The sequence below is a fragment of the Strongylocentrotus purpuratus genome, unplaced genomic scaffold (assembly GCF_000002235.5).
Source record: "Strongylocentrotus purpuratus isolate Spur 01 unplaced genomic scaffold, Spur_5.0 spur5_scaffold_2, whole genome shotgun sequence".
In the NCBI taxonomy this organism is placed as follows: Eukaryota; Metazoa; Echinodermata; class Echinoidea; order Camarodonta; family Strongylocentrotidae; genus Strongylocentrotus; species Strongylocentrotus purpuratus.
This window is the reverse complement of record NW_022145605.1, coordinates 17,878,711-17,896,881: the sequence shown is the minus strand read 5'-3', so window position 1 is coordinate 17,896,881 and position 18,171 is coordinate 17,878,711. Positions and strand designations below refer to the sequence as shown.

General features: G+C 35.1%; 1 protein-coding gene across 1 annotated transcript; it reads right to left on the bottom strand.

The window, feature by feature from the left end:
* Positions 1–6,026: 6,026 nt before the first annotated feature.
* Positions 6,027–16,842, bottom strand: LOC115918119 (protein unc-119 homolog B-like). Its single transcript, XM_030991857.1, has 4 exons — positions 16,707–16,842; positions 13,535–13,646; positions 12,608–12,780; positions 6,027–8,936 (listed from the first exon to the last, which is right to left on the bottom strand). Exons 1-4 carry the CDS (start codon positions 16,753–16,755, stop codon positions 8,815–8,817), a joined length of 456 nt encoding a protein of 151 aa, XP_030847717.1. The 5' UTR covers positions 16,756–16,842; the 3' UTR covers positions 6,027–8,814.
* Positions 16,843–18,171: the final 1,329 nt, after the last annotated feature.

Below are 18,171 nucleotides of genomic sequence, written 5' to 3'. Positions count from 1 at the left end.
ATGTACAACATGTAAGTTATATTTTACGGTTACCAAAATCTCAAGTTGCACTCCATAAATAACAATCAATTTACTAATCCTCACTGTTAATGATCAAAGTAGGGAAAATATAAACTTGATTTAAGTTTCATTAGGAATATAATTATATGTTTGAGATTATCATGTACATGTATTGTATATTTCTTAGCTAATAAATGTTAATTTATTTGTTACTGAAAGTGCTTCCATTGTCAAAACGACATTAGTAGGTACACCTTGGGTTTCCTTAGACCCCACTTAACCCTATATAGCCAGGGCTTTTTTGAAACTGCATAGCCCGGAGAGAGCTTCTTATTTCTTTTCCCTCTTTAGCTTTAAAACTATGTTCCCTGACATCCTCTGTAATCTGAAAGCCCCAACAGTTCCCCAAATCGAGCATGTATGATCACGTAAATGATTGTGAATTTCTCAACAAAATGCAAAAGTAGAATTTGGGAGCTTTAGTAGTGCTCAAAGGTATAGTAATGGTTAAAGCTAATTCAGTCGTACCTGAGTTACATGTCCGTGTATGTAGAGATAAAAGGGTCTCGTATTGTGTGTATTTGCTCTTTACAATCACTTATTACATGAATAGCAAAATTTTCTTGCAGTATTAGTACAAAGTTAAGTTATTATTTATATATGTTTTAATATTGAATACTAATTTGTGCAATAATAAAAGGAAATGTGGTCACTACTTAAACATTATTTGAATTTGTCAATTCATAATTCCATTTGTGTCATGTTCTCTTAATTACTTGTACATATTTTCTACCCTTTCCTTTTATCTTTCACGTTCTCTTGGTGCTCGGGCCGCAATTGCTTCAAGATATAATTCATCAAGAGTCAGGGTCCAATTGAGATTAATGTTTGGTTCGGGTAGAGGGGTGCAGTCTAGTGGATAAGTCTCTGGATTGTGAACCACAAGCTACATGCAGGGTTCAAATCCTATTGAAGCATTAATGCAGACCTACCAACGTCTTGAGTTCAAAAACCATATTCTTTTACTGACAAAAATTGTGTTTAAAAAAAAAGGATCAATGCCTCTTATAGTTTCTTCATACAGGAAGAAATTTTGTTTATGGATCATTGGTTGAATATGCACAATTTCGTTGTGACTGGTGTGTTCGATAAACCAATAAACATCCCCGAATTGGAAATGTGAGATACTTGTAGGATATGGGCATTTTTTTGTTTTGGAAAATCATATTTTATTTAGGAAAATCGTACAAAATATGATTAAATCGTACTGGTTGGCAGCTCTGCTAACGTCCTTTGGCAAGACACTAATCTACATATGCCACACTCGACCCAGGTGGGGTAAATGGGTACCTGGCAGGAATTGATTCCTTAAAATGCTAGAGCGCCTTAATGGCAGCCATGATAAAGCTGGGCAATAATTGTTTAGTTTTGGATACCGACTACCGGTATAGAATCATCGTTCGAAGGTGTGTCATGAATTTATTCACTCTTTCCATTTCTCTCTCTCTCTCTCTCTTTCACTTCCTCTCTTGCCTTTTTTGTTCTCTCTCACCCTCTTCATCTTCCTCTCACATCCACTTGATACTAAACACTTTTGAAAAGAAAGTCTGATGAGAAAGAATGAAAAACAATGTATAGACTGTAGTTGCGACTTACACAAACATGAATAAGAATAACAATGTTATAGCATGACATAAGAAGAACCTTTATTATCCTTCAATGAAATATGTTACATCGAATATCTTATGTCCGTTAAAAAATCACATTTATGAAAATCAACAACAGATTACTATCCAACACTAAAAAGAAAGAAAAAAAGTAGGCAAAAATAGTCACAATTTGATTTAATTACAATGTTACATCTTTTTTATCCACACAAAACAAGTAAAATTCATTTGGTTAGTCTCTAATCGAAGTGTGCAGAATTATTTCTTCTTTTCTACATGGTCTGAATCAAGACTAGTGGTACATAGTTCATAGAAAACACAATCAACATGCAGCACATTGTGTTATAACATTGTGAAGAAAACATATTGAATGGAGATTGAGCCATTTCATTTTCATCAATTCCTCCTGTACAGAAACAGACAATTTAGGATAAAAACGCTTGAATTAGACCACACGAGCGCTAACTCATAGATATTTTATTGTGACTCGATAACCCCTTACCACAAAAATTATGAAATGAGATACAACTTGCTGAATGGCAGATTTGCATTTACTTTTCATCACTGCAAGGTTTTGTGCATACGTGAACGGTCTAATAATGTGAGATATTAAAAGCAGACTTCAACATTGGTTAAACCTAAAAACCTTCAATCACAAAATTGTTAGTGGAATAGATACCACACAGAAATGTAAGTTGATACTTATCACCACTGCAAGTTTTTGTGAAGACATGTATGTATGTGGGGTCCTTGCAAACAGTTTATAATGTTGCAACTTTTGCAAAATTTCACTCTAATTTTCCACTCCCGTAAAAGACTGAAATCGGTGTCATCCATTCAAGTACGGTAACCTATTGCATATACCATCACCAAGCCATTCTCTATCGTTCAAACATTTCACTATAATTTTCAAAATAATTCACAATTAGTTGTAAACATGCAGGAAAATATTAATGCACACATATGCTCATCAAGGTGATTTAAAAAAAACTCAATAAGTAGATTATTTTAAAAGCAGAACTACATTCATTTTATCAATTCTAAATTTCATTTCTCTGGTATGTCCATCTATTTCCAACCTAGAATACACTGTGATTGTGTGGTACTGTTCATTAACGAATACACAAAGCTCACACAAATTCTCTATTCTAAAGAAAATCAGTACATGTAGCATAGACATCATTTACAAATTTAATTTCATATTACACAAACTTTCCTGGAAATCGAAATGGTGTCTGCACAAAAGTAGAGCAACATTGATTTGTAAATAAAACTACTGGCAATGTCAATGATGCTTTCTTGAGGCTATTACTGGTATGTACTGTGTTGTGTAGCCGTTAATTATTATTAATCAATAATTATAATATAATTATTAGCCCCGTCATCTCACTCATTTCGATTGTTAGCTAGGTCACATATTAAAGGTATATTATTGTATCTATCTTCATTACATATTTTTAAATGGTATTTATCTTGTGCTATGGGACTGGTAACTATTAACAACAGATTTTTCACAAGATGGTTCATATTTTGCCCTTTTTACACACATGAATGAAGAAAAAACAGGTCTGCAAAGAGAAAATAATAGACTACCGTAATGATTACATAAAGCATCTGGTTTAGGCACTTGAATTAGCTTTTTATAGTTTTGTTATTACATAGGCAAATCACTAAAATAAAAAGCAGCAAGGTTTGTGTGTTACATATATACATTTATATTGTCGGCTGTGTGCAATTAAGAAAGGCGTGGTTGCCATCGACAATACATGGCTGTAACGGCAATAGCAAAGACGGTCTGTAAAAATGTCTTATGCATACAAAGTGAACATACATTGCAGTGCAAACACCACTCAAACACTTAACTAGATTGCTATTAAATCTCATTAAATGAGGCAGTGTTAAGTTTGGTGCTAACAGGGATAAGGTATTGGTGTTAAAGAATCAAGAAGAGCCTTCAAACTGTATTTGTGTGTTTTCAAAGAGTACAATTTTCTAGGACTATGCAAACACATGCTACGGGATAATCACCACTCCGTGTTGAGAATATGTTGGTTTTACTTTAACACCGATGCCTATTGCTTACTCCAAACCTGACACCACACATCACTTAACATTTGTGCTAAAAAATACCACATCGTTTATCGATCCTATAACGAATCACTAAGCTATTCAAAGCTTGCTTTAAAGGAATTGAAAATATGGCAAATTTCAGACTATATTGGAGAAAATAGACAAGATTTATCAGAATACAATACAGAATTGTCGGATTGACACTCATGTTAAGCTCATGCGGAATAGCTCTCGCAAACATCAATGCATTTTGTCAAGATGAAGTACTTTACTAAATCAATACAAAGAATCCTTAATACAGTGACTTAAAGTCCTGAAAGTGGATGAAAATTTGTCACAATGTTTGCAATTCAGGTAAATAAGTCTGCCCAAACATGGAAATCTTATCTCCTAATTCCAACAACATAACCGATGATAATACAATAATCTGCTTTCTCATTCAGTATACTTTCATTTGGTCTCTTACAAATATACCCTCTCAAGACCTTAAAGAAGACATAGCAAGGAATACAAGAATAGGAATACATTTAAAGGAATACATGTGCAATGAATGGAGACATGTTGAAGCATACATAGCAATACCGCTAGTTTGTTTGTTTTCCAGAAAGTGCTCAGATTTACAGTAGATAAGAAAAAAAAATGAATAACGCTGAAACATCGATCAGGTGTGACGCAGTAATTGTTAGTTTCTGGTGTTTTAGTACTATATCATAAACTCTGTACTTGCTTACTGCGGTTGTCCAATAATCCTGATGACTTAGTACAGCTTTTCTGTTCCCTGTTTCTTCAACTTAAATGAGATACACAATGACACGTTAGTACACATAGAATATAGGAATAAAATACATGAATACAAAACAACAAGAAACAATTTTGATGGAAAATACAACATTGACCACAGAATGATAAACTTTCGAATTGTATGTCTATTTTTGAAATAGCATACATTCAAAGCTCTCCAAATGATATTGAGAAAATGATGCAACCTCTCCTTTCTGTTTTCGATATTTTCTGTTTGTGCTTGATGTTCTACTATCCCTAATTGTTCCCCGTCTTTTCTTCTTTTTCCTTCATTTCTGCTTTAGTTTTCTTGCCTTCTTCTTTCTAGCTATATATGTTCGATTACCTTAATCCTAAATCGGGTAGGGAAGAGAGAAAAAACAATCTAGAGATGGAATGGTTGTAATGAAAAAAAAGGAAATCAGTTAACTTTCGATATTTTGCTATTTCATGATATAATAATAAACAATAATAATATGTCTTCTTTACCACGGAAAGCCTCATCAGTATTAGTACTGTTCACCCCCCCCCCCCACCCCACCCGAGGGCCCTGCAATCGTACGATTACCCTGGCTTTATAGCCGAGCAAACTTGATGATAAGGCGCTCAAGCATTCTGTGGTCAATGCTGAAAATCTTCTTCATAATAAAACAATGCACAAATTACACAACAGTACTAGCTTCAATTATAAAACAAACAAACGAATGGAAATCCATGGTAAATAAATGTTTATCATAGTACTACATAGGACGACGATACAGTGGACGGTATAAAACATTGATTTCTCTACCTTCTATTCCCTTCTCCTTCTTCTCCTTTCTTTCGTACATGAATATGAAAGACAAGTTAGCAATAGCTTTTAGACAAGACAATACTATATTTGAATTTAACTATGATATGGCATCACACAAATAGATTTTTTTTTCTTTGTAATTTGAATATAAATAATAATGATACACACATGTACTACTAAACAACCCAATGTACATCTTCAAAGACTAGAACTATTTTGTGATGGTGAACAGCCCAATATATCATTAGTTTTCTCCATAGTGCATTTTTAGTAAACTGCCCTTTCTCTATCCAGGGCATCAAGACGATAGAAGTTAAGATTAAAGATAAACTTTAGTACTGGTAATGCGATTGCATTGTGAAAGAAAAGGTGTGGAAAGGATCAGAAACAGTTGATCATGTAGCATGTAAGTATTGGTGTGCACTGCAAGGTTCTAGAGTCATCAAAATCATAATAAATTTGACCGAGTCTTGGTAAAGTAACAAGCACATACACAGAAAGCTATGTATGGGACAACACGCATGGTGTCGGGGTTGGTACTACCTTGATTCCTTGTCTTTCTATGCTCATTACTCAGCCAGTATACATTTTCTTCCAAAATTGTTTGGCACATGTCATTTATTTGTAATCTTGAACATTCAGTGTAAGTTTCGTTTGATTCTGTGAGAAATAATTTTCTTTTTTTTTACCAGTACTCAACCTTCTCTTTAAGATCTTTTTTGTTGTTGAAATATTGAACAATTGTCAAAATCACATTTGTATTGAAAATCTATAGATACCTCTACTATAAATATTACTACTGGCGACCCTAAAGTTTGCCAGAAGCTTGCCCGACACAGCAAAGGCTAGTGTATGCAACTTGCAGTTTTATAAATTGTAACAGATAACTGCAATATTTCATGACGGGTCTTTATATAGAAAAACCCATAACTTTGATTACATATTATGTGAACCGGTCTTTCAAATATTTCCTCAAAAGTTTTTTTCTTAAACCTTGAAAAATAGAAAATTGTGGCATGTTTTTCTTGTGCCTTTCCTAGACATAATCCGATATTAGATAAGGGGCAGTGAATATTCTCCTATAAGGATCCCTGCACTACAAAAACTTGTCGCGATCTCCATTCTAAATTGAAATGTAAATGATTTCACTCCAATGTGTGCCATAAATGCACAAAAATACAATCTAAAGAGAGAAACAAGGCCGTTTAAAGATGCACCACACACAGAAGAAAACTAGACTACATCTCACCTACACCATACGCATGTTGCAATCATCTTCGCACACAAGATTACACATAACACGTCTAATGAAACATGTAATGGTGTCTTTAAATAGGTGATAAAAAATGAATCATATGTATAATCTCCTATGTACACATTCAATTGAAAAGATCAGATGATCATACCTTTTCATTTTTTTAAATACAGTTTTAAAAGGTATGATCACATTCCTTCTCCTATACCGGTAGTTTATTTGGCAGATAGGGTGGCGTAAACAATGAAATTCATTGAAGGTGCAATCAATATGAAATAAACAGTCATCCATGTATCTAATAGAAAAGCATCTTAAAGTAGATTTGACTTGATATGTAGTTCAATATTTATTTTTGTAATACCCAGTAACTAACTTGGCAGTAAAGTGTGTTGATAAGTTTTGTTTTTCTGTTTCAGGGAAGAAATTCGAAAAGCCCCATCATGCATATAATTGGTCGAGCTCATAGAATAATAGTACCCCTTGGTCATTTAGGAATGATTACGATGAAATTACGTTGGAATAAAAACAATTCTCTAAATAGATATAACTCAGCTATTAAAACAAACCTACTAAGTAAATCTCCCTTCCTCCTACGATAATATCTGTATTTACAAAAGAATATCAGTCAATTTCCAGGAGAGACGGGGGAAAAAAAGCAAATTTTATACACACTTCCAAAATCAATTATGTCCAATTCTTTAATTTAAAAAAAATACTACAAACCTGTGAAAATAACAAATACTGGTTAAAGAGAGAGAAACTATGGACGATTTGTCTATCAAAACAGTACTGTAAAACTAACCTTCCCATAATCCTCCATTCTATCTACCTGTCAATAGTACATTACAATCATGAAAATATATTCTGTTCTATTCTTTTGATGATCAACGATGGAGCCATGATGAAAATACAGGACACAATTTCTTGCTCACCTCAGTCTAAGAATGATTTTTCTTTTCAGTTTTCTTTTTTTTTTTACCCTTGAAGAAACACAGCAGGAAATTCAAGATTTGAGCAAATCATGAGGTAAATTAAGAACAACGCCTTTTCCCAAATTCTGCAATTAGATGTTGATAATTAAAACCCATGGACAATGAAGTTGGTGTGTGCGTGTTTTACGTCTAGAAGCTGTTCAGCACTATGCTTGTACTGTTCAAAGAAACATGTCATAACACCATTCTGAAGACTGGTAGGCAATGTCTTCTCAGAAGCCTCCCTGCCTGAATTGATGGTTATACACGCATGAGAAATGATAAATATCTTGTTGAGAGACTGGTGTACTGTCCAATCAGTCTATCCCATCATAAATCCACCAAGAACAAAACGCTATGTACTGAGGAAAATGACCACAGGACATTTTTCCAATGCTCCTAGCAAAAGTTAAATACAGTCAGTACATGGAATGTAATCAAGCAAAAAACGGGGCTAAAGGAGGAGAAACATTAACCATTCATGTGCCGCAGAACAAAATATCACAACTGGAATTATCACTTTCAAAATCGGTCTCTGAAAATTTTCTTTGCCAGGAAAAATGTATATCATTTGAGATCAAATAGAGCAACCTTATTTATCTACAACACTATACAAAGTCCAATGTAAGCCTTAATACAGACTGGTCTATAATCATGTCTCAGAGTGGGCTTATACTGTTACTGGATATTGATAAGGTGATTTAGAGGGATGTAAATCTCTTCTCGCTTTCCAAGATGAGGTACGTTTGCTTTTTCTGGTGGGAGGGGGGTGAATACAGTGAATTTTAAGGTAATATATAATTTCATTGATTTTCTTCATAATCTTATATACAAAATACATATTAGATACACATTGTATGTAAGGAAAATCTGGTACCTAATTTCATTTCAACTGTGAAGAGACTGGTGACCAATTCTTCATATAGCTCTTATGTTCATGTGTACAGCTATTCACACATGAGAAGCAAGAACAACTATTATGAAGACTGGTAGATTGGTAACAAATTCAACTGTGTATTGATTGATTGTGACATAGACTGGTGACCCTATTTTCACCTGGCTCCTATGATCGTCTGTACAGCTATTCACACATGAGAAAAGAGAACATTTTGCCATGGAGATTGGTAGACTGGTAACAATTTCAAATGTGTAGTGATTGATGGTGACATAGACTGGTGACCCTATTTTCACCTGGCTCCTATGATCGTCTGTACAGCTATTCACACATGAGAAGGGATGATGAACACACAAGGTAAAAAGACTGGTGTACATGTAGGATCACATTGCCCCGATGCCGCCGTTGTAGGCATAGTCGGCCTTGTTGTGCATGATCAGCCTGTTGTCGACGAAGTAGAAGCTGTCGGACTTGGTCTCGAATGGATTATCCACCATTTCATGAACTGGATAGGAGAGAGAGAGAGAGGGGAAGAGGGGGGAGAGATGGAGAAGAGAGAGAGGGGGAAGAGAGGGAGGGAGGGAGGGAGATGGAGAGAGGGTGGGATAGGACAAGAAAATGAGGGAGAGATGAAATGACAAGAAAGAAATGGAAAAAATCAAGTTAAAATCAAGGCGTAAATCCATCATTCACTAATTGAACATAATAATAATAACGATAATATAAATAAGGTGAATTTTGTATTCGCCTACATGTAATGCTATGTGCCATTATTAACAAAAAAAAATACTGAAATCACTTTGCTTCAATTCAATGTGCCTACTACAATATTTAGGGGGAAAAATATCAATGAAGTATTAATTTGGCAATGGTACATACTTTACATGGCTCAACAAATAGCTCAATACAAAAGTAATATCTCATTTCAATTACTCCTATTTCATCAACTCCAAATTACTAGTATATGGAACAGGCAACATAAGAGCTCAGACAGTGTCAGTGGAAGCAAGCCAGACATGAAAATATCTGACCTTCCTAAAAATGAATCTTATTCAAGGTTAACACTAACAGGCAAGGCCAATCATATTTGATCCTCAATATACCCATGACGATACCCAAGAGATATACACAAACACTAGGCCTGTCTTCATCAGCTCGAGATTGCCGAATAGCCTGGTATTTTTGATTTTGGAAATAAGCCCGAAGTTACAAATCGCATCTTCATCAGCTCAAAACTTGAACTCGAAACTGGAGAAATTAGCTCAAGATATTTTGCTCAGCGTTTGCGCTGAGTGTGAGTCTTTGGGCTGGTGAAGACGGACCAAACAAATAGCGGGATATTTTGCCAAAGATCGGGATATTTTGCAAACTAGTCCAAGATATCTTGGGATGATTATCTTGACCAAATATCCCGCTAATTGCAACTGCGGGCTGATGAAGACGCAAATTAGCTGGATAATTTGGATCGGGATGATTAAAATAGCGGGTTATTTGGCAAACTGGAGCTGATGAAAACAGGCCTAATATACCGATGAAAATACCCAAGAAATATCCATTAACATTGTGCCCTGAAGCGGCTGAGTCACAACATACATGAGTCACTGCTACATTTTGGGCTGAACATTAAACATAAGCCTGGTTCATGTTAGCCAACAATTCATGAAGGTTGCAATTGCTGCATCTACTTCACCAATATCTGCTACCAAGAGACCGTGATCATGGGGTATCAACCCAATTACAATCTGTTTACTGGAGGCATATCAGGTTTTATAATATTTCCATTAATTCCTTACAATGCTACCACTACTCTCACCGGCATTAAAATGTTTGTGTCCTATAACCCATACAAAATAATTTATTTCTTATGAAGTATTTCATAATGCATTCCCATTGAGAACTATATATCAATAATATTTACAAAATATCTTATTCAACTATTCCAACTTTCAAGGGGGATTGATTTTGGGGTTAGTTGTCAGTGTGTATGCGTAAGTTGTTGCTAGGTAAGTGATACCTTTGACATGCTGTTGAGCTTGTCAAAGGTGAATTCTGTCGTGAAATTGAAATAAATGATTACAAATTGCATTTTAGAGTTAGGAGATATTCCCACTTGGCTTTCCAAATAGTCGCAGTCCCTATGCAGAGACATAAATAAAGAAAAAAAAAACTCATTTCATTAATTTTGGTACAATTTTTACTATTTATCCTTCAGTACATAGTACCTTATACAGTCCCTACTTGTGTTGCTTAATAAGCAAAGATAATCTTCAAAATACATTCCAATTACATTTGCCTGTTGGATTCATTTGGTTCCGAAACAACTATAGTCATCATGTTGAAGAAAATTAAAAGAAAATACTGAAAAACCACATCATTTTAAATTGTGACATAATGTGTCATATTGTGTCATATTGTGTCATATACTGTGTTCTACAGTAGTTTACGCCCATCTAGAGTTAGTCAAACAGCACGGCTAATCTACCAAACATGCTTCAATTTCAACCGCCACAGAAGATGACGCAAGCGGGTCGGGTACGGTGGCAGACTGGGCAATGATGTAAATGTTGTGCAATGTTGCTCCGACCCAGTTACAATCTCTTCTTTCTCTAGCCTGACTTGTCAAACATGTCACCGTTGATGCATGCATGCATCGCTCCAAGCGTTTCATGGACCGAATGCTACGGAAAGGAGGCGTCCCTGATCCATGTTTTCTTCAGCTTCCCAATGAGTGATTTCAACCACGTGAATTTAATTTGGACTCTTAAATAGACTGCATTGTTTGGATGGCTATAATTCATAACTGGTAGACAGGAATTGTCTTGACACACCCTTTGTTTCTGACTATTCTTTTATCTTTGTAAAACCCCTACAACAAATATCAGTCTCTATCATAGCAGCCTCTTTAAAAATAGTGCTTTATTCCCTGGTAACTCTCTCACTTTGGTCAAATGAGACTGAACTAATATGTTTAAAAAAGCCATGAATATTTTTTTCTTCAAACAAACTAAATAACATGTAACCTTTCTGTCAATTATTGAATGTAACATACCCAACTAAAGCTGTTATGAATGTAGTTAACCATTACTGTAATTGTCTTTGATTAAGAATATTTCTTTTTGTAAATAGATTTGTAAAGTTTTTACCGGTGAAAAACAAATTTCAGAAGGGACAATAAATACTTAATTTCAATGTTCAATCTTTTGTAGCAAACTTGTGAACTAACAGTAACCAAGTTTCTACTTTCCATCATCAATCCATGAGTACCCCTTTTATCTATAAGTTAATTGGATCTGACTACTAGCTGGATCCAAGTTTTGCTGATGACCACAGTGAAAAATAATTTCTAGCCAAATACACGGAGAGCAGCATTCCTACTAAGAGCAGGACAAACAAAAACTTCCATTCTTTTATCCGGTCTGAACGTCCTACTCCACCTTCAAAGGTTAATCGTTGGAAGACGTTTTGAGGAAACCCATTTCTTAAACACCACTGAATGAATTTGGTTAAGCTCTGAGACAAGAGAGTGCCACAAGACACAAGATTAGGGAACACTTGTCTGGACAATGAGAAACTTAAAGGGAAGCCAAGCATATGGAGGTTTCTAGATAATGATGTTTTTAGGGATCTCACTAAATCTACTTAGGTGTTAAAAAAACACTAGTACACAAGTCAAGGGCATGTTCTGCTGAAGTACATTAAGAAGTATACCCGCTGTGATAAGATGTTTCTTAAAGGTTTTTTTCAGTCTGACAACTCTTCTCTAAGTGAGAACTCCATGCATTGACCTTTGAATACACCTAGATCTTTGTCCGTCAATTAGCTACATGCTTAACTACAGTGATCTGACGTACGCTCCAATGAACGACATATCTCTAGGCTTTATTTCATCTTAGATAAAGGGTTAGGGTTGCAATTGTATTTTAGCTAAGGGTTTGGGTTGTGTTTACGATTTGAGTAAATTTATGGTTAAGTTTATGGTTAAGGTTAGAATTAGGTTTATGGTTGAGTTTATCGTTAAGGTTTGGAGTTAAGAGTTAGGGTCAGGGCTAAATAATGTGTTGCATCAAGATTAAAAGTTGGGACTTTGGATAGTGTGGAAATTATCTGTGGAACACTAGCATCGTATCGTCACCGTAGCATCATCGCAGCACCCTTACTATTAAAACCAGTACTCACTTTCGTCCGTCGATAGCTGAGGAAACTCATATATATGTTCACAGGTGTTCTTGCTGTCGGGGATGATGAAACCGAAGTTAAAGTCAAAGCTCTTGAGCAATCTATCTCTGAAGTAATGCCTCTCGATCATCCTGAAGTTACTGATTGGTTTGTCACCGACCACAAACTCTACCCTGTAGATATATATAGAAAATGAGTGGGGAAAAAAGAAAGGATTAAATCTACTTTACAAATTTCAGAGTAATAGTTGTTGACAAAAGCCTTTAGAAAATTGTGGATGAAAGAGAAAACATGGTAATTAATGTATTGGTGAATAAATATATACAGATATCTTGAGGCAAATTGCTACCCTCTGTTTAGAATTATGCATACAGTGCATCTATTTTGGACTGTTTTGAAATTACAATAGTTTAATTTGTTAAAAGGGCATTTTGACACGTTTTGTTCGACTGTGAGTTTTGTTTTCTTATTCTTCTTTTTTATTTTTCGGTGCATGTGTGAACTGTAAAGAGAAAATGTCATACTAACCTCAAAATAATTATTTTGAAGAGAATATTTTCTTTCTTCTTCAGTGTTCATATGTATGTGGTATTTTGCTGTTGAAAATATATTGGATAGATTAACATCAAAGCCCCTTCCCCCCTCCCCTCCTCGCAATCGATAGATAGTTCCTGTATGCCCCATAAATCTTTTTTGTTGCGTGAGTACAGTCAAACCTGCTTTAGTGACCACCTGTCTACAAAGGCCACATTTTGTTGTTTCCCTGGAAAATGGTTTCTCATTGAAACATGTACTAAAGGAACCTGTCTACAAAGACCACTTTTTGTGTTTCCCTTGGGCGGTCGCTATAGACAGGTTTGACTGTACGAGCAATATGCAAAGAAAAGAAGTGATAGATATCCTGCGTTGTGATGACACCAAACTTACGTTGCGCCGATCGTCTTCAGCTTGAGAAACTGTGGTGTGAACTGATAGCGGACAAATCTTCCTGCGTTGGGATCGACGTCCTCCGGTTCTGATTCCACATCGTCATCATTCTCTGCACATGAAAAACAAATCAGGGCTCCGTTTCATCAAACTTGTTATCAATAAATAGGCCTAAAATAAAAACTTGTTGTATTGCCCTTTGGGTGCCAAAACATGGGTCGGTCGGTCGGAAAAGCTTTTTTTTTTTTTTTTACTTTTTTTTGTCGCCCTCTTTGGGCCGATATTTTTAAGTTTGACTGTTGTTTTTTTATTTCATTTTCATTTCAAAGACTTTATTTTCTGCAATCAAACAAATCAGTTATACAACAAATATGGATAATTATATAAAACATAAGGTATGCAAACAATATACAAAATATAGAAACAAATGTATAATACATGAGTAAGAGTAAACTTATACGTTGGGCCATTGCGTGTATAAAGAAAGAAAGCAGAAGGTCGCCGTTATAAGCAAAAGCTTGTTTTTTTATGCCCTCTTTTGGCTGATATTTCTCACTTTTTAATGCCTTCATACATGTGTTTCAGCGTCATCATTCTATTCATATCTTTTTCACCTCATAATAATCCATGGTTTGCAATGTTGTGTTGATCGAGATGTTTACGCTTGCCTAGTAGGATTTTAAAACTAGGGCAGAAGACGAGTGAGAATTTGGGAATGATTTGCCTTTATGCATTTTTGTCCCATTTATCCCAACAAACAAAATACATATTTTTTTAATAAAAAGATCTAAAAAACGTTTTTTTTTTTTTTTTAACTTTTTTTAAAATGCCGACCGTAGATTTTCAGATTTTTGGGTCGGTCGCAAAGGGCAATACAACAAGTTTTTATTTTGGGCCTTAGTTACAATACAACCATTATAAGCTACTGAAATGGTGTTATTTGATTGGCTGAGAGCAAATTTGTCTTAGAAATTCAGCATTTTTTATTGATGACAAGTTTTATGAAACAGGGCCGGATTTACATAAGGTTATGAAATGAAGACACTCTCTGATAATCCCAAACAATGCAATAAGCTACTCATGGGGATTCCCAGAAATATGTCTCACAACACATTTTATTCCATCTTATTTTCACCAAAATATTATGAAAAATAAAGAAGAAAAAAAAAACTACACTTCATACAACTACTGACTACTTTGTCTTGGGGGGGGGGGGGGGTGGGGGGTTTGACAATAAAATAACAATTTTTTTTTTTTTTCATGAATCATGTGATATACCGGTAATGAAATGTACAATCAATAGGCTCAAAACGTAGCTTTCCTCGTCTTATATTCTACTGGACAGACAAAACAATAACAAATAAAGCATTTGTTCATCTGTTTGGCCAAACAAATTTACTTTCCATTTTCCATCAAAAAAATTACATGACGAACAAAAATACATTAAAATTTGAGGCATAGCATTTCTTAATACATAACAAAATTCATCAAGAACTTCATTTTTATCAACAATTTCATTAAAAAATCCTTTCCCCCCTACCCCTACTCCCCTCTTTACAGGATATTATGTAATACTAGAGATCTATCAATGACCATTAGTTACTGATCAAATTTGAAAAGATAATTTCATCAGCATCCATCTAATACGCGAACTATTTCTCTTCTTTAACTTGATAAAATTATGTGCTGAATTTGATGTCAGCTCAATAAACCATCCATGATTGGATCATTAACTCCAATAAAAGTCACACACGACCCATTTCAATAAATAAAGATGTCGTTCAAAAGGCAGTAGTAGTTTGCTACTCCACCTCCATCCGTAATAAACATGTCATTTACGTCTTCTTTATTAAAAACCCCTTTCTTGCATCTCATTCTGAGGGGGGGGGTCCTCTCTTTCTCTTCCTTGCCTTCTACACTATTTTTTCTTCTCTTATCTTCCTTTTTTAGCCTTTCCTCCTTCCTCTTTCCTCTTGCCGCTTGCTAACACTATGAACATGACTGACAAAGAAAGCGGACAAAATATACAGTTCCTCAGGTAGACAAAGGAACATCCCTTCACTGCTATCATGTAAAAATGTGTAGAACAGGTGTCACATGCATATTCACCTTTTTACATAATAGCAGTGAAGGGATGTTCCTTTGTCTACCTGAGGAACTGTATATTTTGTCCACTTTCTTTGTCAGTCATGTTCATAGTGTAAAGCTCGTATCATCCATCAATGGCCTGTCATCCATCCCCCCCCCCCCCCCCCCATTGCATGTTTCATATCTCTCCCTCCCTTTTTCTTCTCCTTCCCCTTTTCCTCCTCATCACGCTCCCCCTCATTACTCCTCATTACTCCACATTACTCCTCCTCCCTCTTCTCCTCCTTCTCTCCTCCCCCCCCCTCCCTCATTCTCCTTTCCCTCTCCTCATTTCATCATTTCATCCTCTCCTCTCCTCTCTCCCTCCTGCTCCTGTTACTTACAGACACAGACAAGTTGGATTAATTACCCCCCCCCCCTAATTAATGACCCTTATTACGGTATCCATAATTAGTCAGCCAATTTGAGTATTTTAATCAACAAGGCCTTGTGAGGCTCAGATGGTGTATTTCCTTAAAAATACAATTGATTAGATGCATTGTTCCAGCCAAGTTATTTAAGGAACAGATCTTTTAATAAACCAAGAGGAAAAATAATCCATCTACAGCCAAAACAGAATTAGGTATATGTATATTCAAAATGATATCACATAACATCTTGCTGATGATTAAAGATAGCTTAAATCCTGCATTACCGTTAAAGTTCTTGCACTCATGTCTACTTTCTTTTCTTGTTCTTCTGCCTCCTCATTTTTTTTTCTTTCATTTTCTTCCTTCTTTCTCAAATAATTATATGTTCTTATTTTCTGAATCTCTTTGTCTCTTTCCTACCTTCCCTCCCTCCCTCCCTCCTAATAAACGTTTTATTGCAAATCTGATAATGGCCGAAGGCAATCTCAAAATTGTTCCTGTCTCCAAAACTCTGGTCTTCCTCTTCCTTCTTTCCCTCTTCCCCCTCCCATCTTCCCCTCCACCTTCTCTCCTTTCTCTCACCCTCTCCCATTCTCCCCCCCCCCCCTCCATCCATCCTCCTAGATTTTACATTTCAAACAACATTCTTAAAACATTTTTTTGTTATTGCAAACCTGATGGTGGTGGCTTGGCGATCTCAAATAAAATTGTCCCCGTCTCCATATCTCTGATCTTGAACCTTGTGAAGTCTATACTGAAGATATTGGCATCTGGGTCACACAAGTAATCTGCACAAAGGACAATGAGAGAGAGAGGGGGAGAGAGAGAGAGAGAGAGAGAGAGAGAGAAACAAGAAAATAAACAAGAAAAGGAAAAAGAAAGAAATTACAGAGCAGAAGAAGAAGAAGCGAGAAAGCGAAACAAGAGAAAGAAAGAGAGGGAGAAAGATAAGAGAGAAAGAGAGAGAGAGAGAGAGAGAGAGAATGAGAGAAAAAAAGATTACATAAATAAATTAGTGCTAAAGACAAATAAAAAGTTATTCTTTGACTAATAATAATAACACTGTATTCATAAAGCTTTTAAAAATTACATGCCTCTTTGGACTGTCAAAAAAGACGACATAAATTGTTTTCTTAATATCAAACAAAACATGCATTATTCCCTCCAAACAAAGAACATCCAAAGAATGACAAATTGTACATTTACACCATTATCAACTTGTTCAAAACATACCGAGGGTATATCTTTTTTCTAAATATGTTTTTGAATCAATATTTGCTCAAAACATATTTTAAAATCAATATTTACCCAAATATGTTTTTACAATATGACCAAATATAAAATGCGTCAATCAATAATCATTTTCCACCCTTTAGTGAAAACACATTAATGTCACCTTCAGCTTAATGTCCCATTCCATTTCATAAAAGTAACAAGAGTATATAACATCACTTCCCATCATCTGCTACAATACTTTGCCTATTTTACTCAAATCCTCATATTTTGAAACCCTGTATTTCAAATCGAATATCAACGGGCGAGATGCGATCATGTTGCCACCAACGGGACGCACTCGACAGCTGCACATTTTCTGAAAATGTTCTCAAGTTGTCGAATCGGACATTAATCTTTATTTTTAGAATAGTGGAAACTCATTTTCGAGCATTTCGTGCATAATGGTGTGTTGAGCATGGAAATTACCTTTGGTGTGCATATTTTGTTGTTTACATGTCTCGACATGCAATATACATGAATGTACATGTATTTTAATAGCAAGTCCTTGTGTTTTCAACAAAAAAATTCCATAAGGTTATAACTTATCATATGTTGTGCATTTACTTTAAATGTTTCATTTACTAGATTTAGATAAAAACACATACTTCTTATCAATTAATATTATATATTTGCATGATTATTTGAAAATAAATATAAATGAATGAATGGATGAAAATATGTGAATATCCATTATTCCTAATATTGATTTCAACTCATCAACTCATTCAACAAAAAACATATTCTTCATGAAGTTACTGCCAGGGCATGTAAACGTATCTTTTTTTTAAAATCTCTTTTAAAAAATAGTGAGCGCATAAAGCGACTATTTCTAGCCACCTACTCGTCTATTTCTTGAGTGAATGG

Excerpts from the sequence above, each read along its gene's own strand:
- LOC115918119 (XM_030991857.1), bottom strand. The coding sequence starts at position 16,755 with ATGGAGACGGGGACAATTTTATTTGAGATCGCCAAGCCACCACCATCA. Across the intron at positions 12,781-13,534 it reads CTGAAGACGATCGGCGCAAC|GGTAGAGTTTGTGGTCGGTG; the intron begins GTAAGTTTGGTG and ends ATATATCTACAG. Across the intron at positions 8,937-12,607 it reads TCAGCTATCGACGGACGAAA|TTCATGAAATGGTGGATAAT; the intron begins GTGAGTACTGGT and ends TCTCCTATCCAG.